Source organism: Theropithecus gelada, chromosome X, assembly GCF_003255815.1.
Source record: "Theropithecus gelada isolate Dixy chromosome X, Tgel_1.0, whole genome shotgun sequence".
NCBI classification, from domain to species: domain Eukaryota; kingdom Metazoa; phylum Chordata; class Mammalia; order Primates; family Cercopithecidae; genus Theropithecus; species Theropithecus gelada.
The window spans coordinates 90,642,168-90,666,446 of NC_037689.1; the positions used below are offsets into that span (position 1 = coordinate 90,642,168).

At 42.3% G+C, this 24,279-nt stretch overlaps 1 protein-coding gene across 13 annotated transcripts in view; it reads left to right on the forward strand.

Moving 5' to 3' along the window:
• Window positions 1-24,279, forward strand: part of ARHGEF9 (Cdc42 guanine nucleotide exchange factor 9) — a 156,890-nt gene that overhangs the window by 53,066 nt on the left and 79,545 nt on the right. For 9 of the 13 annotated variants that reach the window (XM_025372880.1, XM_025372878.1, XM_025372882.1 and 6 more), the window contains one exon: window positions 10,450-10,629. The exons of the other annotated variants lie outside the window; for them this stretch is intronic. In XM_025372880.1, coding sequence (XP_025228665.1) covers window positions 10,504-10,629 — 126 coding nt within the window. In that variant the 5' untranslated portion in view covers window positions 10,450-10,503. The remainder of the gene's footprint in view (window positions 1-10,449; window positions 10,630-24,279) is intronic. 13 annotated transcript variants of the gene reach the window in all.

The window sequence follows — 24,279 nt, forward strand, 5'->3', positions numbered from 1 at the left end:
CTAAGGGGACTACATGAAGAAATTGAGGAACCCAGATGCAGACTCTAAGATGAGTTTGGGTCGCCTAAGGGATTTGTGGCTCTTAGAGCATCCCTGCATATTCCCTAGGCTTGTCCTGGTCAGCTCCCATATCTCAGGGTAGTAAGGCAACAAAAGATTCCAGTGGGTAGCTGGAGCTCAGCATTCACACCAAGTCCAAGAAGACGAGCATGACTCCCAAGGCAGGAACATTCTGGGTATATGACCCAAGCTGGCTCAACAGATGGGTGAAGGTCAGGGTAACCTCAAGCTTGAGATGGCATGTTCTGACTCAGGAACTCTTGGAGAGGGCATTGCTAAGTCCATTATTATTATTTTTACTAACCATTTGTCTCTTAGAATATTGGAGGTTGCCTTGGGGAGATTTAATACAGCTCTAGGAAATTGCTTCCAGATTATAGCACAGAGAGATGCTGCTAGGACTTTCTATTAGAACTAGTGGTAGCTTCAGTGCCTGAAGGTTTGGACAGGAATGAGGGTGGAACAGAGCAGAAGCATATAGTCTCTCAAGGCAGGCTGGGAGAAATCCTCTCGGACAGGCCACCATAATTCCTCAGACTTTCTGGAATCTGACACAAGAAGGATAAGCCTAGAGTTGGAGTTCCAGAGATTCTGGTTTCTTCTGAGTGGCGCAGTGCAGTAAGGGGAAATTCCTGTAATATAAACTCTCTGGTCCCAGAAAGATTAAGACAGTTGGTTTCCATGTGGCATGTGATTCAGAATCACCCTGGTTGTTTGTTATTAATAAAAATATTAGGGTGGTTCTGAGCAGGGGTCTGTGAACCTCACATTAAGAAACAGTGGCATAATGCATCAGAAGTGCTTGAGTCAGGCCAAAATATCCCAGAATAACTTGACAATTACTCCTGTTTCCAAGACATTTTGGAGATACAAGCTAATGTTTATCAGATTGGGAGCTGTTGTAGTATAGAACCTTCTCTAGCCAACATCATCTAGGTTGGTCATTTAGAAACATGTCTTTCTCTGATCTGTGCAATCCTTGGCCCATTTGGCTGCATTTTCTTTAAAGGGGATCATTCTCTCAACAAGACCAAGTTCTTAACATTGTGAACTTTGAGGCAGCAGCTGGGTCTCACTTCAGAAACTCCTAAGCCCATTTGGTTGAGCTACTGTCTTGGGTTTCTTACCATCTATTGCTAAGGTCCAGAAAAGCAAGCAACAACCCTTCTCTCATCTGTTGGGTCACCACTAGAGCATAGATCACCTTTTAACTTCCTTTGGAAGAAGTGCAGGAAGAAGCTGTTCTTTGTTATTAGCCTCAATGAGAAAATATTCCAGATGGCATCATGCTCTAAGGGGCTTCTCTGGGTTTCCCAAGCTAAAATGTCCTAAAAGGTCCTGGAAAGTGTGAATTGGCTTATGACCACTGTTCATATTGAACTCTAGATCAGGTGGTCTGTCTTGCTCAAGGCTGACCCCTATATAGGCTTACCTTTTGTGTCTGCCAGGTGTGGCTGAACAGTAGATCTTTCATTTTATTAAAGTGAAAACTGTATGGTATAATGGGATATTGAAGGAAGCTGATGTGTGATGACTCACAAATCACACACCCAAATTAGGAAAAAGATGATTTTGTGTCATGAAAAAATATATTTACATACTTCCATTCAGCACATTTAGAGTCATTATCACTTGAGTGCATTAATTATTCTGCCAAGAAATGAAATTATTTACTTATGGGCAATAGCAACAACCACATTGAAACTGGAAACAAGTGCGAAATGTTAAAACCTGAGGAAAAGAAAAGGCAACTCTTGGGATGTTTTTGATATTCATGGTGGGAATTCTCTTACCTAGCATCTATCTCTGTTTCTTTCCCTGGTGATCATTGGGCACCTGTACAGATGTTTAGCAAAAACTGGCCTTCCATAGAAGCCACCTGGCAATAAATCCTGGCAACAATGGACTGGCATATAGGGCAGCTGGGTACATATTATGTAAACAATTTCCTTGGCCCCATAGATTGTTCTGCCACCTGACAGAGAGGCTTACTCTATTGCTGTGTTCTGCCTCAGAGTTTGCTTGCTTTTAGAACTCAAGTCAGAACTTTAGATGGAGTATACAAATTGTTCATTATGGATTAAGCTTATGTTTTAGACCTATCATTTAGAAGTGTACACTCTGGTTATTTGAAGAATAATACTCTAGTCAACAACTTGAATAACTCTTCCAAATTTTCATTTTCTCCTTATCCTAGGTAGATAAGGTTACTGAAAGAGGCAGAGAGAGAGAGAGGATACAGCCTGGAGTCATCAGAGAAGGGATTAAGGAGTAGGTTGGCCACAATCATACAGCTAGGAAGAAGCAGCCTGGCTCCAGTGTCGCTACGTGTAACCATTGGCTAAGGATATGGCCAAATCAGAGGCACAGAAGTAGGATTGATCATTATTTTGTTGGAGGCAGTAGCAGGCCATCCAGTGAAATGTTGAGCAGGCAGTAAGAAATGTGGGACTGGAGGTGAGTGACAGCTGATGTCATGAGAAGGATGCAAGAGACTCGTTCTGGCAAGAGTGATAGAAAACCCCTGCCTCATTAGAGGCAAAGGTTGGATCCAGAGATGAGGCTAGATTAAGGAGAGCTTTGAGAGAGTGGGGAGTTACTGAAGCTTCTTGAGCTTGAGGAGTGATACTAGCAAAAATGCTTTAAGATTTGCATCATTAAGGCATAGCTTGAGGAAGGGACAGACCTCTAGGGGCCAAGGAAGCCGGTTAGAAGAAAGAAATAGCAAGCCCAGAAGATTTTCCTTAAATGGGAAAAATTGAGAAGGAGGGAGAATGGGGGAATATGATGAATTTTGCATTTTATTGGAGGTGGTAGCAGACTATCCAGTGAAATGTGGAGCAGGCAGTAGGAAATGTAGGACTGGAGGTGAGTGAGAACTGATGTCATGAGAAGGATGATTTATCTGAAGAACTAAGTGGAGAGAACAGAAAGCAAAGGTCCCTATTGACTTTTGAATGCGGCAGTCAAGGGTTTAAGTGGGAAGCCCATTTCTCAATTTTCCCAGATAGTCTGACTGTTGCCGGCAATGCTTGAGTGAGTTATCTTCAGGAAAAAAGAAATCTCATTTTTTTTTTTTTTTTTTTGAGCAGAAAGCGGTAAAAGCATCCTGTCAAGCACAAAGAAGGGTGAGGAGAAATACGCTGCAATAATGAAATCTCTGTCCTTTGCAGAGTAATTGTTAGCCTCAGTAGAATACCAGAGCTGGAAGGGACTTGAGAGATCATCTATATGGTTCCAGTCTGTCACTTGACATGTAAAAAAACTGAGACAGGCTGGGTATGGTGGCTCACACCTATAATCCCAGCACTTTGGGAGGCCGAGGCAGGTGGATCACCTGAGGTCAGGAGTTCGAGACTAGCCTGGCCAACATGGTGAAACCCTGTCTCTATGAAAAATACAAAAAATTAGCCAGGTGTGGTGGCAGGTGCCTGTAATCCCAGCTGCTCTGGAGGCTGAGGCAGGAGAATCGCTTGAACCCAGGAGGTGGAGGTTGCAGTGAGCCGAGATTGCACCACTGCACTCCAGCCTGGGCAACAGAGCAAGACTCTGTCTAAAAAAAAAAAAAAAATGCTGAGACAGAGAAAGGGACCTGTCTAAGATCATTTGGTGAGTTACTGGCAGATTTTCTTCCTATAGCCAATCTGAGTCTTTGCTGTATACTGTGGTACCTCGTAGCTATTGTTGGGGCAGCCTGGTTCACACCTTTCCAAAAATAGGGAGGATGGTTATCCTTCAACACTTTGGGCAAGATAGCCAGAGTGTTTACAAGGCTGTATTAAAAGGAGATCTAGCTTTTTCAGGAGAGGGCATAAAATCTCAGCTTGTTTTAGATATGCTTAAGGGACCAAGGGAAAATAATTTGCTCTTGTCCAAGTTTAGCTGTTAAGGAGAAGGGGGCCTTCTGGGAGGATATGGGCAGACACCAAACTGAGAAAACCTCATAGGCAAACCCCCATCATGTCCCTACTTTTCCTCCTGTGAAGCTTCTTGGAAGGCAGGTCCAGCTCATCTACCTTCATGGCAATTGGCATACTTGCTTTCCATACAACATGTGAAGTTCACATTTTTTAACCCATTCTCCCTTCTGCTTCTTATTATTAAAACACTAATATTTCTGACAGCCACCAAAACTAATTAAATATCTATTTTTGGAGTGGTGCTGTTGAGTTAGAGGGGAATAACAAGAAGTTGTAGGTAAGTGACTGGGTGACAGCCATAATCCCAAGTTTTTTCCTGTGTTAACACAGCCTGACTTTGGGCATGCTCCTTACATGACCCCAAATACTCTTTTTCAGACATTTACCAACCACTGAGGAAGGCTTTGGAGATAGGCAGGCAGTGCTGGAGGCAGGGAGCACAACATTTGGTGTGGCATGGGGAAATCTGTGAAGAATGAGGCATCAGAAGAGGCAAGGGTAGGGCCTACACTAGGAAAGTCCATTAGGGCAGTGGTTCTCCATTTGTGATTTCCCAGACCAGCAACATCAGTATCACCTGGGGATCTGTTTGAAATGCAGGTTCTCAAGCTGCACTTCAGACCTACCTAATCAATTCTCAAGACCTATGCGGCCCAACAACCTGTGTTTTAACAAGCCCTCTGAGGAATTGACCTTTAGGTCATTCACAGGGTGAGTTGGTCCCCCTCCCTGCCATTTGACAGGTACCTTGGGGGACTGGCAAATAGCAAAGCTGTAGAGTAAGGCCAGCTGGAGATTCAAATCTGTTCCACCATCTACTAACTGGGTAACCGTGGACTACTTGATTTATATCACAAGTTATCTTCAGTAAAAATGGAGATGTTAATGCTTACGTTGGAGAATTATAGAGGTTGAAATCACAAAAGAAAGCCCTTTATCCAGTTTCCAGCGTATGTTTTCTTCAAGTGTAAGCTTCTCTTGCTTCCTCCTTCCCTTTCCAACTCTTTTACTTTCCTTCTGTCTCTTCCATTTCTTCTTTTGTTCCCACTGAAAGGGTCCACTGGCCACCCCAAGCTCACTGCAAACACACATGCCTTTTTTGGTCACAGAGACCTGCCTTAGATCTCAGATTCCCAGTTCTTCCAGAGTATAGCAATCATATTTCTAGGTTAAAAATCAAGGCACATGACAGCTGATAACAGATGTATCTACTGTGGGGAGCAATTAGATAGAATATTTGATATTAGGATTGTCTTCAGAAATCTGGATACAAAGAAATAATACCCTATTCCGTCTTTAAGCATAATGCAGGACTCTTAACCCTCCCCATCCTCTTATTCATGTCCAAAAGTTTCGTTGATGTGGGAGTGGGAAACACTATGTGTCCCCCTCACTTGTAAGATTGAGCAAGAGCCACCCTATATTTAGTGCTTCCTCTGAAATGTCCTGGGGATTGGGAATTATTGTGTTAGAAGCCACAGTACTGCTGTCCTAAGGCTCAGAGCTCTTTGAGTACCTTTCTAGAATGATGCTGCTCCATCTTCTGGCTTTATGATAGGCTTGCAAGATGAAGGATGGTAACAGTTGGATTTTGGCAGGGAGAGGAATATAAACCAGTTTGGGAATAGAGAATATAATCCCTGCTATCGCTACTCCCAAATGGCCTTTTCTTGGTTTTCTTTTTATAGCTCTGTACCATTTGATAATGTTGATGAGCTGTTGCTGCTTGAAACTCTTGTCTTGGAGTTTGAGAGATCATACTCCTTTGTATCCTAATGATGTGCTAACAGCTTCATTTAGTTTTGTTTGTGTAGCTCTTTTTCTGTTCCTTACCTCACATTCCATCTTTAAACATAAATCTTGATTTCCCAAGGCTTCTGGACTTCTTAGCACATTTTTCCAGGGCAAACTCTGATTTTCACAATTTCTTCTGGGCCATTGATTCCCAAACCTGTATATATACCCTAATTGCTCTTGAGCTTCCCACCCACCTGGGTGTCCTGCTGGCCCCCCCTATTTAATACTTTAAAGAGAAAATTTGTCATCTCTTCTCCTGCAAAGCCAAGCCAAGCCAATATTTCCTTCTAATTTACCCTATGCTTTAGTTGACATTTGCACCCAAAAATCAACTTTGACCTTTTTCTTTTCCTCAAACTAGATTCAATGTCCTCCAAACATGACTTCACTTACCTTTTTAGCCATCACTCCCTCCACTCCCCTTTCCCAACCCTACTCTCTCCAAACTCCACTACTCGTTGACCATCACATTTCCCAGTCTTCATCTCTGAGACTTTGCTTAATCTCATTTCTCTGCTTCAAATGCCCCTCCCTTTCCTTCTCTATTTGGCACCATCCTACCCATTCTTTAAGGGCTATCTTCATTGCCACACAAAACCTTTCTAGAGCCCAATACCCATGTATAATCAACCTCCTTTCTCTGAAGTCTCGTGCTAGGCCAGCACATGCCAGGCACTGTATATCCACCCTCTCAGTTCACCCTCTCTATAACCCTGCCTGTGAGGCAAACATCATTACCCCCATTTTGCAGATGAAAAAACTGAGACCCAAGGTTGTATAATTAGAAACTCTTGTCCTTGGCTTTTGTGAAATTGTACTCTTAGATGTCGTAATTACATACTGATAATTACATTTAAGTTTTTCTCTCTGACTCCCCTTCTATTCCTCGCCTCCTGTTGTCATTGCTACTTTCTAAAGTAGTAAAGCTCAGAATTGAAGGTAGGTTTGCCTGCCCATAAAACCACCTTTGCATCCTGCTGGAAAGCATTGTTGGTACCTGGAAACCCTTTGTTCTTCAGGTAAGGACTGCAACTGAGTCATAGCGAGCAGATCCCCACACACAGTAGGAGCCCAGTGAATGAATGTTGGATGGAAGATGGATGAGCAGAGCAAAGTGCATTTAAAAAAAAAAAAATTGTAGCAAGTTAAAAGTTAATTCTGTACACAAATGGAAGATTTGGAACCAATTTCCTGGTTAAGTTTAGTTTACATTTTAAAAACAACTCAGAAGATGAGGGGGGAACATCCCCTTGCTCCTGCTTGTGTTTGTGAGGAGAGAACACAGAAGCCCCACACAGCTATTAACCCCTTCTGGATTAGCATTCCTCTCACCTCCATGCATATACCTGTCAGCTCTCAGTTCAGTGTTTTATAGCCTACAAAGCAGATGGTAGAGTAGAATTATCCCCATTTTATATGTGAAGAAACTGGGACCCAGAGGTAGAATAGTTTGTAAGTTAAGAGCAGAGTCTCTAGAGCCAGACTGTGCCTGTATTGGAATAATGGCTTCAATAGTTATTGGCTGTGTGAACTGCAAATTATTTAACTTCTTTGAGCTTCAGCTACCTCATCTGTAAGATATGAATAGTAATAGTTTTTCCTTACAGGGCTTCTGTGAGGCTTAAATGAATTAATGTCTATAACATGTTTAGAATGGTGCCTGACATATAGTAAACGCTCCGTATTAGCTAACATCATCATAATTATCATTACACCTTTAGTAGTATAACAAGGTCTTAAATTCAGATTATTTTTTCTACCTGTCTTCCCTCTCTGTGGTGTTATGTTAGAAAAAACCCTGGTCCAGGAGGCTGACCATTTGATGACTGTACTTTTGTTAAACCTCATCGATAAAATGAGGGCATGAAGGTGATGATCTTTAAAATTCTGTCCAATTCTGACAGTCATTGATTCTAAGTAGGCCCTGACAACAGGCTTGCAAGTTGGTTAGTTGTTTTTGTGACCACTAGGTCCTAGATTGGCTTTGTCCAGGGTATAGCTGAGCCTTGTGACCTGAGGGCCCAGGCATATCAACTGGACTAAATGGGGGACAAAAGTCAGCTATCTGCTTCTGGGAAAAGTCAAGCATGGAGTTCCTAAAAAGAAGACTGCAAAGTAAAAAATATATCAGCCAGATCTGGGCCTGGGGGACCTCAAAGAGCACCACAGATAGTGTCCTGAGCAGAAGGTTGGTAATTGATGCTGAGATACTCTTTGACCCTTGATAAAAAGCTATGAATATAGCTTTAAACTACAGGTCTTAGTGGTGTTCTGGGTTGGGGCTGTATGTGCTTACTGAGTTCTAACAATGCCCACTTGGGACCCATCTTTTCCAGGAGAGGGGAGACTTCTCTATAAAAATTTACTTTAGTAGGCCAGTGACCAGCTTTTCTTTTTCTTCACTGAAGCCAAAACAAGGAGAAGTTGACTTTTAGTGCAATTGGAAGAAAGCAAGTTCAACATAAAAATGAATGTCCTCAGCCTCATGGGCACCTATGATTAAAGGTGGCTGTGTAAATCTCCTGTAGGGTTCTTTAAGAAGAGGAGCCAACTGGCTTATGATATCATAGATGGAGTTCAGTGTAGGTAATGAATAGACATTGGTAGTACAGTTTGATAATTATAGGAAGACACAAAGTTAGAAGACCCAGCTTCATAATGTGTTACTTGTCTTGTTGGCTGAAGGACCAGGTCACATTTCTGAGCCTCAGTTTCCTCATATTTAGAATATAGGTAAATGGCCAGGTGCAGTTGCTCACACCTGTAATCCTAGCACTTTGGGAGGCTGAGGTCGGCAGATCACTTGAGGTCAGGAGTTTGAGACCAGCCTGGCTAACATGGAGAAACCCCCATCTCTACTAAAAATACAAAAATTAGCTGGGCATGGTGGCGTGTGCCTGTAGTCCCAGCTATTTGGGAGGCTGAGACACCGGAATCACTTGAACCCAGGAGGTGGAGGTTGCAGTGAGTCAAGATTGCGCCACTGCACTCCAACCTGGGTAACAGAGTGAGATTCCATCTCAAAAAATTAAAATGAATGAATGAATGAATGAATGGTAATAGTGAGGCCCAGTTTATTCCGTAAGGATCAAGTGATGGAGTATATATGAAAACACTTTGCAAAACGTAAAGCATGAGGTATTTGAAAGGTGGTGTTGTGAAAGGTCCTGCTGGAAATTCATTTTTTATCTATCCTGAAGAGCTCTCCCTATGCCTTACCTTCTATGGAAGGCACAAAGACGAATTCTGAGCCATGACAGATGCATCAGGCAGGACCTGAACAAAACATGTTAACTTAAGTCAAAGATCAGCGTGTGAGTATGTGTGTGCGTGTTCATATATATGTGTTCATATTTGTTGTGCATTTATTTTGAGAACCTAGGGTTATTCTGTGGCTAGCGTGTTGGAGGGCAGATATATGAGAGAGGATATATATTCCATAGACTATTTCGATTGTCTTTAAGTTGTTTTAGTTTTGGTCTTATGGAGCCATTATTGCCTTGAGCAAAGTAGGCTGATGGAAAAGCTGACTTCTAGAGGACTTGTTCAGAAATTCAGTGCTGGGGAGAGAGTGCTTGAGTCTCTTTGCCTGATAGGCCATGTGTTCTCTATTCTGGAATGTGTTACCTCAAATGCTGAGAAGACTGATGGCCCATACAAGCTGGAACAGTTGAGGGAAAAAGAAAAAATAACACAGTGGGCAGGATGGTAGAGAGAGGCAGACTACCTCCCCACCCTCACCCCATCCCTATCACTGTGCTTAGATGAATTTCATGAATGTGTGTTTGCTCGTACGGCAGTGGAATAGATGTCTGCCTGCTCTTGTGTGGAGCCCAGTCCTGCTAGCCATAAAGTCTGGTGAGCAGGGTTAGGGTCCATTCCATGCACAGGTCCTGCCTTGCTGGGTGATCTCCAGCTCATCTGTTCACTTTCTTGTTAAGTTTTGCCATCCATCAAATGCAGAAGTCAACCCCGACCTCTCCCCCTACCGTGTCTCACAGAATGGTTGTACAAACCACTGAGAGAATCTGTGCTAAAGTTGAGTTTCTTGGGTGTAAGGCATCGCAGAAAGCCATATTCTTTCCTACCCATAACCTCTCTGGATGGCATCATGTGTGAGTGAGAGGAGGAGGCTGCAGGACTGGGGTCCATTATGCGTGAGGAATGTTATGGTCTGTTACCCCAGGAGGAGGGGCACAGTGGGGTTAAATAATGTACCACCAACTCTCAATTAGTCAGTTCCAAGGAGGAGGAGGAAAGGGGGAGGAGCACAGGGAATTGAAAGCAAATAAGCTTGATTCTCATTTTAGCCATTGCTTTCAGCCTCTCCACCCATTCCTGACCCAGAGCCACCTTGAACCACCAAGGAGAGATGGACTGGAGCTTTCTTTGTTCTGCATAGGAGGAGTTCATGATTAGGGATAAAAAGCATAAGACATATGTAGTACATATTCATATTCTGGGTCATTCCATGCACTGACTAACAGAGAGTTGACAGTATTGTTTGTCTTGTAGTTCAATGGAACTTGTGTTCCAGTGCCATCCCCCTCACCCCTATCTCTCACCACTCGAGTATATGAGTTTTTCTATAAGTAGTAGAGCTCTGTGGGTGGGGGAAGGGGCAAGCAAGGTAGCTGTGTGGACTGAACACATTCTCATTTTGTCTCCTAAGCTGATCACTGGAGATTCCATCGTTAGTGCTGAGGCAGTATGGGATCACGTCACCATGGCCAACCGGGAGTTGGCATTTAAAGCTGGCGACGTCATCAAAGTCTTGGATGCTTCCAACAAGGATTGGTGGTGGGGCCAGATCGACGATGAGGAGGGATGGTTTCCTGCCAGCTTTGTGAGGGTGAGTGTCAGTCTTCACTCTCCTCTCCTATTTCCTTGGCTGCCTGTACCTGGCTTCCCCTTCACCAGCCTCTGTTCTCCTGTTTATTTCTCTCCTGGTGGCTTTTCTCATATTTTTTTTTCCTTTTTTTAAATTGTCTCATACAGAGAACCTGGGCTTCCTTTTATCTGTGCCCTTTTAATTTTTAGTCTTTTCCCTTGTCTCTTGTTTAACACCCCCACCCCACCACCTCCCACCTTTGTACAAATCACTTACCTTGTCTGGGTCTTGGTTTCCTCTTTTGGGGTTGGCCTTGGTGGTTTTTGAATAACTTTTTAACCCTATATTGCTGTGAACTTTTGTCTTTCTTATCTCTTTTTTTCTACTTTCTATTCCTCATCTTTTTTATCCTTTCTTCTCGTAGTTTCTTCCCATCTCCTTCTCTTGCTCCTCTGCTCTTCTCCTCCTCTCCTTCCTGTCTACTTCATTGCCTCTCACACCCCTGTGTATTGTCACTGTGTGTTCAGATGTTAATATGAGAGTGTGAGCTCCCTGCCCCCCAGGGGCTGGAGCTTACTGATATCAGATTTTACTTTTTTCAAGAGAATCAAGTGGCTGGGATCTAAATGTGCCGGGGGTGGGAAGCAAGTGGCATGTAAGGTCTTGCAAGCCTTCTGCCTCTTTGACATTGTACCATGAAGAATCTGGCCCTTAACAGAGAGGCTCTTGGGAGGAATTTCTCAGCAGCTTTTGCTTTTTCTGGGTTACTATAAAGGAAGTGATCCCAATGTGCTTATGACCTCAGGGTGCTATGGGGAAAGAACATTGGTTAGGTGTCTCAGCTCTTATTCTTTCTTGGAATTGTGAGCTGGAATCAGTTATTTGACTATTTTGAGCTCTGATTTTCCTCATCTGCACAATGGTCTTGACAGTTCTTTAATGCCAGGGCATGTCACAGTGAATGAGATAAAACATGCGAAAACTGCTTTGTGGCAAGACAAGTACTGAAGCCACATGAGGGTGTGTTATAACCATCCTTACTACAGCCTATCACATTTTGTTAGTTTCTCCTGTAAAATTAGGCTGAAGTCTTCTAGACCCCAAACAAAAGATCAGAAGGGCTAGCTCTAGGGCTCGTAGAGGTTGAAGGGCCTTAAGATTAGAATTATGGCAATGTGATATAAAGAAAGGAAGAGGGCATTTGGAGTTAGAAAACTTAAGATACAGTTTTACTACCTTCTGGCTCTATAGCTTTTGGTAAGATTTTTAACTTCCCTGAGCCCTGATTTCCTCATCTGAAAAATAGGGATAACAGACTTTTTGTAAGGAATTAGATCATACATGCCAATAAGGTGTCTAGCACAGTGCTAGACAGATATTAGGAACTTAGCCAATGGTAACTTGTTTTGTCATAATTATAATAATCACCACCACCTTCTTAGCTCCAAGAAGGTCCATATATCAAGGCTTCCCTTGAGGTTGATAGAGGCCTCCTTCCTCAAGGCAAAAAAATCCAGAAAGCATCGTTACCTGGTTGGGACAGTTTAGGTGAGGGCACTGCCTAGAAGCAGAGGAAGGGACAAAATTACCTCTCATTCCCTTCTATCATGAGAATCTTCTAATGAAATATCCAATCTTTTCTTCTCTTCTGTCAGAGTCTGCAAATGCCATCTGTGTCCCAGCTCATCTTTGCTGGTTAATGAATCAGTCCCAGGGATAGTCAGAAAAAGCATATCAATAACCACAGACCTTCAGGACTAATGTGAGGCCCTGTATGCATACAGCTGGTATGTCTTGTGCTTACAGACCTCCCTCTTTAAAAGAAGGATTAAACTGTACCCAATGATGATGTCACCCAAATCCAAATGCATTTCATTTTCAGGGAAATGTCACTTTTATAATAAATAGTAAATCCAAGGATGGGGGGAAATGATTGAGCAAGCCAGGATTGCTCAGGGAAGCAAATGACAGAGCCAGACTTCAGAATATCAGTGAGCGCCATTAATGTCCCTAAGTCCGAGGCCAGGAGGAGTGTTCCTACAGGAACACAGCCCCAGCAGCCACTTGGTATAGAGTCTAGCCCAGGTGGTTCTCAATCCTGGCTATATAATAGAATCACTTCAGTAGCACAAAAAACAACAAGAAGAACCCAGACAAACAAAAACACTAACACCCAGGCTCCAGGCTAGTAAAATAAGATCATTTGACTAAATTGGTGACTGACATGGTGCGATATCTTCATTCCCTACCTGGAAGTCTCATTGCTGACATTTGAGCCCTAGGATGGATAATCAAGGTGTTTAGTGTGGTTCTGTTCAAGTTAGCCCTACCTGTTGTTACACATTAAAACCCAACTTGCAGTCTGGGAAACCCAGATTCTTGCCTCAGTTCTATTATTAGAAATGCAACTTGAGCAGCTTCCTATGCATCTTCAAATATCAGTTTTCTTCCTTGTAAAATGGGGACAATTTGGTCTTGTAAAAATGCTTTGTTACCTGTGATATGCTGGATACTTGTAAATACGAATTATGATACCATTTGGCCACTGTACAGGAACTTACCAGGTATATGTGTCTTCAACCTATTCACATCTGTCTCCTCTGTTGTTCAGAATTTCATACTTGTATGTGCTTGTGTGTGTGTGTACGCACGTGCTCAGGTTCTTTCCTTTCTGTACTGGGGACATGGCTTCACAAGAGCAATGTAGGAGCTGATATACCTTCCCAGTAGTAGGTAAGGTTAAATGAATTAAATTTGCTGAACATCAGTCCTCATATCTAGTTGTTGACATCTTCAGCTGTTTTCCTGGGCTGGTTTCCCTGCTAGGAGCTAAGGGTAAACTGCTAGGATATGATTGTGTCTCAACTCTCATGTCTGTGGTGGGCCTCCTTTTGTCTAATAGGCCCTAACTTCAAGTCATTCAGGCTCTTTTCCTTTGTCACTGTGCATAAAAGGAGGCTTTTTTTTTTCTGACTTTGGGCCATGGCCTGAGGAGAGCTTGCTGCCTAATTAAGGGTAGGTTGTGAACAGGACACATTACAGCCTGTTACTGATGGGCTCATGTGACAAGGCACGGGTTTGGTCAGAAAGTAAAGAGCTTGCTGAGGTGTTATCAGGAGCTGGATATATACTTTTCTTGTTTTTCAAATTCTTTATTTCTCTCATTTCTGGCCTGCTTGGAAGTACGGAAATGAAAGGATGATCTAAGCCAGTCATTACCATCATTTGTTGGTTTTCTACAGACCAAATATCATGGAAACCCAACTTTTCAAAGGAAAGCCCATTGTTCTAGAGCGTGACCTGGCTTTTATTTGTATTTTGTCTCATTTTGGCTGCAAAAAGAGATACTTGGGAAAAGCTTTTCACCTTTATGAAACCCTAGATTCACTGTAGATTTAGAACTGGAAAGACCCATCTTAGCCAAGAGTGGCCAACTTAGATGCTTACAGGGGCCAATTAAGTGAGTGAAGCAAATTGAGACAAGGGGTAAGTGGGCACCTGCGTCCAATTGGGAAATCCATGCCCCATCTAAGGACAGCAAAAGTGACTTGGATGTTTCCCATCATTAGAGTGGGGTATAGTGGAGAGGAAAGCCCAGGGGGGCCAGGTCTTCTAGTATTTCAAGAAAAGCCAGGAATTGGATTTTTATGTAAAACTCTTTATATTTAAAAAATGTTAATGAGTAATTCATATTTTTTTTTTTTTTTTTATTCTTTTTTTTTTTTTTTTTGAGACGGAGTCTCGCGCTGTGTCACCCAGGCTGGAGTGCAGTGGCGCGATCTCGGCTCACTGCAAGCTCCGCCTCCCAGGTTCAGGCCATTCTCCTGCCTCAGCCTCCGAGTAGCTGGGACTACAGGCGCCCGCCACCACGCCCGGCTAGTTTTTTTTTTTGTATTTTTAGTAGAGACGGGGTTTCACCATGTTAGCCAGGATGGTCTCGATCTCCTGACCTCGTGATCCGCCCGCCTCGGCCTCCCAAAGTGCTGGGATTACAGGCTTGAGCCACCGCGCCCGGCCAGAGTAATTCATATTTTTAAAGAAGCACAGTGAGCATCAAACAGAACACATCTGTAGGATAAATTATCTCCCAAGGACCCAGCTTGTTGCCATTAGTCACCCTACCTCCACATTGTATAAATACTGAGGAGACATGGGCCCAGAAAATGGAAATAACTTGCTTTCTCATGTAGGGAATTAGTGGCAAAGCCAGGACTTGAACCCAGGCCTCCTGAATCTTAAGACAACTTTACTAGACAGTCTTTGTCTAATAAGTTTAATGTCTTGGCTTCCTTTGGTATGTTTTCTGCCAAATTGTTTTTTTCCTGTGAATAGGTCATATGTTCCTGTTTTCTTGTAGACCTCGTAATTTTTTGTTGAAAACTTGGCATTTTGGATATTATAATGTGGTAACTCTAGAAATCAGATTTTCTTCTCTCCCCAGGGTTTGCTACTGTTGATTGCTGAGGGTTGCAGTTGTCCATTTGTTTAGTGACTTTTTCCAACTATTTTTGCAGGACTGTATTCTTGTTATATATGGTTGCTGAAGTCTCTGTTATTTTATCTCGTTGGTCAGCCAATAACCTGACATTTCCTTAAACATCTGGAGCCAAGAAGAAAAAACAATACTAGTTTCCTGGTTTTTGCCGCTTGATTCTGAGCTGGGGTACTCACTTGAGACTGTGCCAGGTCATCAATTCTTTTGTCTCAGCCTTCTCCTCCTGTTTGTATGTAGATCACACATCCTCCAGAAATACAAGCCTATGGTCCTCTGAGGTTTTTTCTGAGCATGCGTCTGGTCCTGGGCATGCGTGTTACAGTGTGACTTCCCTGGTATGCATGATGGCCTTTATTCCCCAAAGAAACTTCCTTTTTCCCAAAGAAACTTCGTTTTTAGCTTCCTCCTTCTTGTGCTATTGTATCTGTTTGCTGTTTGTCCTGTCCACAATCCCTTGTCCCAAGTGGGCATGAGCAATGTATGTCTTTAAATCTTTCAACAAAGGCAGCCACAGCCTGGAAAGCCTCTCCAGCCAGAGGTCAACCTCTGTGCTAGTCCCTCAGTGCCAAACAGGTCAAAAGGCGCAGCTAAAATATTGTGAAGAACAAGGTCATTATCTCCTGGCACCAGAAAGCCACACCAGGAATGTGGGCCACTGTCACTTCAGCCACTGGGGAATGAGGGATGGTAAGGGGATAAGCAAAAGTGCTTCAGTGCTCTATTACCGAATTTTTGCTGCCCTTTTCTGTGTTACGCAGTCCCCTGTAAGTTGCTGCAAGTTTTGGATTAGATTCTAGAGTTCTAAAACAATGGGTTCTATCATTCATTGCCAGTTTAAGGTTGTTTCAGTGGAAGAACTGATTCTTTGTGTGCCCTGCTCCACCACTTTTAGTGATGTTATCCCCTTCTGAATCTTAATCCTGTGCTTTCTGGCCTATAGCACAATCAGGAAAGGGCAGGCTTGGGCTGCTAACAAGACTGTTAACACTTGAGGACTTACCTTCCATTCCAGACTAAAGGCAATAGTGTTTTTGCTTTCTTTAGAGGAGTTTCAATATACCAACCCTTGTTTATCCATTCAAGCTTCAAAGTGTTCATAAGTCTCTAGTCTTAAACATTTATATCATTTATGTAGAAGGTCTTGCTTGTGGCTCTAGAGGTAGCACATTATAGGTTGTGAGTTTAGGCTGACATTAGCAGGGAGAATCTTTCTCCCTGGACCATGGCAATTTCTCTCCCCTGTACTAGAATTTCAAATGGCATTATTAGAACTAATTTGCATTCACAGAATCCATCTTAATGGCTTCTCACTATGCACATTTTTTGGATTACATCATCTAGTACATCATTTGGCTAATTGGGGGTTTTTTATTTTTTTCTTTTAATATGGAGACCTCTTCAGCTCAGAGAGATCCTTAAATGTAGCTGTTACATCACCCAGATGATTCCTCCAAATTAGGTAGGGCAGGTCACCCTCATAGAAATCCCATGTTGAAAGCAACTGAGAGTCATATAGCCTATCCCTCAGCCTCCAGGCAGGACCAGAGCTAAAATTACCCTGGGTTTTTGAGAACCTGGCCAACATCTGTAAACCAAGCTTGACCTACTCTGTTATTTCCAGCTACTAGCCCTTATGCTGTAGTGTGAGCCAATTTCTTGAAATATGTTGCTTTTTGCAATAGGAAGATGATATTTAAGAGTTGGCACCAGTAGGAGACATTCTGAATTGTTTTCTTGGCTTTGGGGCTTTCCAAGGCCCTATTGTTGACCCATAGCACGGATTTGTAACCTGGGTGGCTGCCTGAGTTGAGGCTATGATCTTGGGCCTGGCACCTGTTTTACTCTGTGTAATCAACCCCCCGGGTTCATTTGGGGATCAGCTTAGGCCTTCCTAGCATCATGTGTATACTGCCTTGGTGGTGTGATGACTTGAGAGGAGGACCATGACTGAGTACCTGGAGATGAGGTCTGTTTCTGTGGCTCTTTGTAAAGTACAAAATTTTTGGAAAATCATCATACTTGTATATATCTTTTTTCTTTTTTCATCAGTATATTTATCATTATGAGTAAGAGTGAAACCGCTTATCTTTATACGGCTCTAGTGCTATTAATATCTTCTCACCAGTATTTGCTGAGTCCTGAACAAAAGTGACTGTCTAGCGCTTAGCAACAGCCACCTCCTGGAGTGGTCTAGACAAGTGCTAAGGGTATCTGGCATCTTGAGAGGTCTGTTGTCCTCTATATTAGAGGGTCACTAAGGAAACGGTACTCAGAAGAGGGTGGGTCTCCTTTTTTTTAGTTTTCGGAGGTGAAAACTGACAGATAGCTCCCTACCTCTTCAGGCCACCAGTTATACCTCAGGACAGATCTGAAATAGTTTGTCCTTGTGTTGAACTAGAATCTGTCTTTCTGAAGCTTCTACTTATGGGAAGGGTGTAAATGTCCAAGAGAACTGGCTCTGGAGATAATCTTTCTGGATTAGAATCAGAGTCTTTCCATTTATTAGCAAAGTGGCCATTGTGTGCTTCAGTGATCTCATCATTAAATTGAGGATATAACAGCACCTACCTCATTAAGTTGTCGGGAGAACTAAACAAAATACAGGAAGAGCACTGACAATGGGGTCTGACACATAGGAAACACTCAATACTGGTAATACTTGCAGCAAACTCTTAATGTAAATGGTAGAAATAATATCCTCATTTCTCCCTGCTCCTCTCTCAAACCCTCTGGGAATATACTGACTCTCCACTCTGTCTGCAGCCCGTCAGAGATCTGAAACCTAAGACCAGGTCAGCCAAGCCTCTCCTGTCCTCCAGGCTTCTGAGCTTTCATCTTTTAACCATTATTTGGATGAATCAGCTTCTTGTTGCTGCTATGTGTGAGTGGCTAGACTGGGGCCATCTGGGCATGCAAGGCCCACTCCATTCAGCCACTTATATGAGTACATGGGCTACATGGAAGCCTGGACATGCTGACACTGCCAGGCTTTCAAGACTAATAGGAATGATATTACAACTAATGACACTGCTGAACATGTAATTGGACAATGTTCTATCTTGGCTGTTCTGACCTCTAGCAACAGGCATAATAATGTTACTAGGGCCATACATCAGCAGTTAGCCTCCATTTATGAACAAATAAATGGTGGAACACTGTGTTATATGTAGGAACCCAAGAAAGGATTGAAAACCTTCTTTTTAAGATGTCCTGGGGAAAAGAGCCATAATAATAGACCTGCAAATTCTGCCCATTGGTCCAACTCTTTGTTTTGATAAGCTTATTAAGGTAGTACAGTTATTGACATTGCTGCTCAGTAGAGCTTGGCCCTGAATGCCATGTGTGGGATGGACTCATTCCCACATTTAGTTACATATAAAGTAAGCATAGCTTACTGTTAAGGGTACACTTAATAAAGATGCTATATATGGGACGGGGCCAGCAGTAGCCCTGAAAAACAGTACAACAGATGAACTTGAATTTGGGGAAGGTCCTAGAAGTTCACTTTCCCTTGTGGGTTGGGATAGGCTGAGAGTGTGCAGTGGGTGAGGACCCTCCCAACTGAAAATATTGGGAGAAAGTCCAGCACAGTAGGTAGAGTGTAGCATCAGTAGGCAGCAGAAAGAGGGTGGCTTTGTTGTCATGACAAGTGACTGGTATTACTTGGTCCAACATCAGGTTGTTTGGTGTGCTTCAATAAGCAGGTAAAGCATGGTGACCAGGTATCCAGAGGCAGGGAGTATATAGTGAAAATGGTTTCTTAATTTGTAGAATTAAGGACTTAATAAAAATTCATTCACCCAACAGATGATCATCAAATGGCTACTGAGAAAATACAGAGGTACTCTAGACCTTCAGCCCATCCTGCAAGAGTCTGATAGTAGATATGAAAACTTATGCATAAGGGAGGTTATTTGCCTAAGCTCTGTTACTTTAGTAAAGTTCTTTCCCTTTGCCAAATCTCACTTTGCTCCTCTGAAAGGTGGACGGGTTGGAACAGATATACTCCAAGAACTTTTCTAGCCCTTTCTCCATAATTTCTTTTTTTTTTTTTCTTCTTTGAGACAGGATCTTACGCTTTTGCCCAAGCTAGAAGTGTAGTGGCGTGATCATGGCTCGCTGTAGCCCCAAACTCCTGGGCCCAGGCAATCCTCCCACCTCAGCCTCCTGAGTAGCTGGGACTACAGGCACCCGCCACCACACCCAGCTCATTTTTGTATTTCTTTGTAGATGCAGAATTTCACCATTTTGCTCAGGCTGATCTCAAACTCCTAGACTCAAACAGTCCACCTGCCTCAGCCTCCCAAAGTGCTGGGATTATAGGCGTGAGCCACCATCCCAGCAAATCTTTTTTTAGTTGAGGTAAAATAAACATAACATCAGCTTCCCCATTTCAATCATTTTAAGGTATACAATTGAATGCATTTGCAGTGTTGTACAACCACCACCACTATCTAGTTCCAGAACTTCTTTATCACCACAAAAAGAACTCCATACTCATTAGCACTCACACCTCATTCCTCTCTCCTCTCAGTCTGTAGATGGTATAATGTTTTGTACAAATGTTAGCAAGTAGAAAGTAGAGGATAGTTAGGGAAGGGATTAGATTCATAAGAAGTGAGGTCGGGAAGAGGCATATGACTTCAGTAGCTACAGGAGACTACATCAGCCTGGATACAGGCTGAAAGGAGTAAAAAACATAAGATAGATGTTGCGGGAAAAGCCTCAATAGGGAACAGGTGCCATCTAGGGCATTGGTACTATCCTGGAGGATCAGAAAGTAATTGAGACCTTGCCAGACTTGCCTTTAACTTGCTAGTAAATGGCATAGCCCAAACAAGATCGCATTCCAACTCCAAAGCCAGTGTTTTGCCACATCCACCATCCTGAAGTGGTTTTTTTTGTTTTTGTTTTTGTTTTTTCTAAATGTCTGTCAAATAATTGCAAGCTTTCCGGGGGATGAGTAACTCAGGTCGGCTTGATTTCAGCATTCTCCCTAGTGTGGCTTTCATAATGAAATCAGTACTTCCATATCTGAATAGCTTAAATAGAAGCCTCCTCTTTATTTTAGCTCAAACAGAAAGCAAATCAAAGGAAATACAGAAGAAATGAACTTCTAAAGGTCCTGGCAGAACACTCCTTTTGTGGCCACTTAACTAATTAACCTAAATTCTATCAAAGTCTAAGCAGGATAATTCCATGAAAACCAATGAAAGAAGAAGACTTAGGGGTAGCGTGGAGTGTAGTTCATAGTTAGGGAAGGGATTAGATTCATTTTCTTGACTGGGAAGGAAGTTTTCTTGACTGGGAAGGAAGCTACGTTATCTGTGAAGGGTTTCCCTACACTCCAATCCACCCCCATTCTAGCTTGAGTTCTCACCTTAAGAAGCCTTGTCATGGGCAGAAATCATCAATACCTCCAGCCTCGACTAAATAAGTCTCCATTCGTTGGGAAGGGTTTTTGAGTCTAGTTGTCAAGGAGGTGGCATTTGGAGTATAAGAAATTTGGGACAATTGTGAAAGCAATTACAAAAGTACTTCCTAAAACTCTTCCCTGACTAGAAAGGACAGTGTTTCTCATATGTTGCTTCATTGTTCTAGGGGCAGATGATACCAACCTAGGGGATAATAACAAGAACAGCTAATATTTGACTCAGTGCTAGAAACTGTTTTACATGCATTACCTTGTTTAATCCTCACAACAGCCCCATGAGATAGATAGATATTATTCTATTTCAGAGATAAGGAAACTGAGGATCAGAAAAGTTAAAGTGGCTTACTCTGTGTTACTCCGAGGCAGTTGTAGAGCCAGGATTTGAAATCAGTCTCCTGAGTCTTCACCCTTTACAAACACTGTAATAGACTGTCTCTCCTAATTTTGGCCTAAGAGTCCGGAGACTTTGCTTCAATCCTGACTGCCACTTTGATGCATCCCCCTATCTGGCCTTGGATTTCTCATCTGGGAAATGTAAAGAAAAAGGTTTGCTTGCCTGCCTTACAGGGCTGTTTTGAAGTCCAAGTAAGAGAGTCTGTGGGAAGGCACTGTTCTTGAACTAGGTTTTCAGAGAAGCCAGAGACAAAAGAAGAATGATAGAAAAGAGTAGGGAAGGCCTTCGTGAAGAGGGAGTAGGGGGCAGGCATTAGAAGGATACAAGGTACAGAGGTGTGAATAAACAGAATGTGTTGGAATGAATGGAAAGGGTAGCTTGCCCGAGGCCACACGTCTGTTGAAGAGCAGTGAAGCTCGGTGGGTCAGGCCCATTTTAATGTGCTGATGGAAAGCCATGAATACAAAAACAGGATATTCACACAGGTCTTTTCTTTTTCTCTTTTTGTCTGTTATATAACAAAAATTTTCATTGCTCTGGTCGAGCTCCTTATTTCTCATTGTGTCGGTGCTGGAGAGGGAGAACAATTTGTTAGCAGCCTTCTTATGATGATCCTTCATATAATTAGTGACAGTTATTAAATCTTCCCTTGAGGGGTAGAGGAGTAGTTTCTGTGCCTGACTGTACATACCATGCTGATTGTCTTTGTGCCAGGCAGGAATGCTAAGTGCTTCCTGGCATGCACCTTCAGGGATCCCTAAGCACTTCTGATCCTCCTGAAGGCTGAGACTGGGGCTCTAAAACAGGGTGTGTGTGTGTGTGTGTGTGTGTGTGTGTGTGTGTGTGTGTGTGTGAAGTGGGAGCTCTGCTTGCAACTAACCAGGTTCCTCTCAGTCCCTCACATTCACCTTTGTATCCACACCTCGCTATTGCTTCACTGTGGTGGCAGAGAAAAGGCCTTTTGGTGACCTTTGTTATGGAAGAGTTCACGTTCCCTCCATACTCTCTCCTTTATCTGTGTTTTTCCCTTTTGTAGTATTTGCTGAGATTTTTGGCTGGCAACTTTATTCAGACAGAGACAAAGCTCATGATTAGAATTATCTTAAAAAGGAAAGGGCTGCCTTGGGAGACACTGGTCTCCTCATCACTCGTTGTGTTCAAGCTTATAGGCTGTGCAATTGCTGGCAGGGTATGTTGTCAAGGGAGTTTATGTATTGATTGGGGAGCAAGGAGTGGCATGGACTAGTCCACTTTCCATTTCCTTTATAAACTGATTCTATAGCTCTGAGAGTCTATTGTTCAATGAGACTGGCAATAATAACCCATCACCTTCTCAAAGGATGTCTTGCTTTTTACTCCTCTCTTGTTGACTAGATTTGGCCTTTGAAAATATCAAGGTGAGATTTAGACAATACCACTTACCCATTCTCTTCTTAGAAATGTTACACTGCTGGAGACAGGGGCCGGCTGGCTTTCTAAGACACTCCTTGGGCCTTTATTGACTTTATGAAGGAATTACTGACTGGATATTATGGTAGTTTTCTTTTAGAACTACTGATCCATTTGCAGGGAGGGGCTACTAAAGATGTTGAAGAGGGTGTACCAAGGGCTGGGTAATAATCACTTTATCATATGGAACAATGGTGAGTCTGTTGGAATATACATATAGGTATATAAATGCAAGGAGAGAGGTTGACAAGGATTTCACAGAAAATCCATAACCATGGTTTCCTCAGGAGAGGTAGAATATGGTTAGGATGGGGAACAGTCAGGGGAAATTTCACCTTATCTAGACAGTTTCAGCTTTTTATGTATCTATTTTTATAGAGATATAATTTCTATACCATAAAATTTACCATTTTAAAGTATACAGTTTAGTGGGTTTTAGTATATTCACAAAGCTCTATAACCGTCACCGTTGTCTAATTCTGGAACATATTTTAAAAATCATTTTTAATAGATAAAACTGTATATTTGGGGGATGTGATGTTTTGAGATATATATATATATGTATACACATATTGTGGAACGATTAAACTAATATATCGTCACCTTGTATACTTATCATTTTTTGTAGTGAGAACATTTAAAATTGTACTTTCTTAGCAATTTTCCAATAATAATAGTATTCTATTATGTAAGTATGCCATATTTTGGTTTATCCATTAATCAATTAATGAACTTTTGGGTTGTTTCTACTTTTGGTTGTTATGTATAATGCTACTATGAACATTTGTGTACAAGAATTTGTGTGAGCGTGTGTTTTTATTTCTCTTGAGTACGTACCTAGGAGTGGAATTGTTGTATCATATGGTAACTATATGCTTAACTTTTTGAGGAACTGCCAAAATGTTTTCCACAGCAGTTATACCATTTTACATTCCTGCCGGCAGTGCATGAGAGTTCCAATTTGTCCACATGCTCGTCAATACTTGTTATTGACCTTTTAAATTATTATAGCCATTCTAGGAAGTGTGAAGTGGTATCTTTTTATGGTTTTGGTTTGCATTTCTCAGATGGCTAACGATATTGAGCATCTTTTCATATATTTATTGGCCATTTATATGTCTTCTTTGGAGAAATGTCTATTCACATATTTTGCCCATTTTTAAGCGGGCTGTTACTTTATTGTTAAGTTATATATATTCTGAATACTACATCTTTATCAAATATATGGTATGCACATATTTTTTCCCATTACTGGGTTGTCTTTTCACTTTATTGATGGTATCATTTGTAGCACAAAGTTTTTATTTTTTTTTATTTTTTTTTTTTTTTTGAGACGGAGTCTCGCTCTGTTGCCCAGGCTGGAGTGCAGTGGCCGGATCTCAGCTCACTGCAAGCTCCGCCTCCCGGGTTCACGCCATTCTCCTGCCTCAGCCTCCCGAGTAGCTGGGACTACAGGCGCCCGCCACCTCGCCCGGCTAGTTTTTTGTATTTTTAGTAGAGACGGGGTTTCACCGTGTTAGCCAGGATGGTCTTGATCTCCTGACCTCGTGATCTGCCCGTCTCGGCCTCCCAAAGTGCTGGGATTACAGGCTTGAGCCACCGCGCCCGGCCAGCACAAAGTTTTTAATTTTGATGAAGTCCGCTTTATTTTTGCTTGGTTGTTTGTGTTCTAGGTATCATATCTAAGAAACTATTGTCTAAGGTTACAGATTTTCCTCTATGTTTTCTTTGATGACTTTTATAATCTGATTCCATTCAGATATTTCATCCATTTTGGTTTAATTTTTGTGTATAGTGTGAAGTAGGAGCCAAAGTTCATTCTCTTTCGTGTGGATATCCAGTTGTACCAGCACCATTTGTTGAAAAAACTATATTTTCCCCCTTGAATAATCTTGGCAC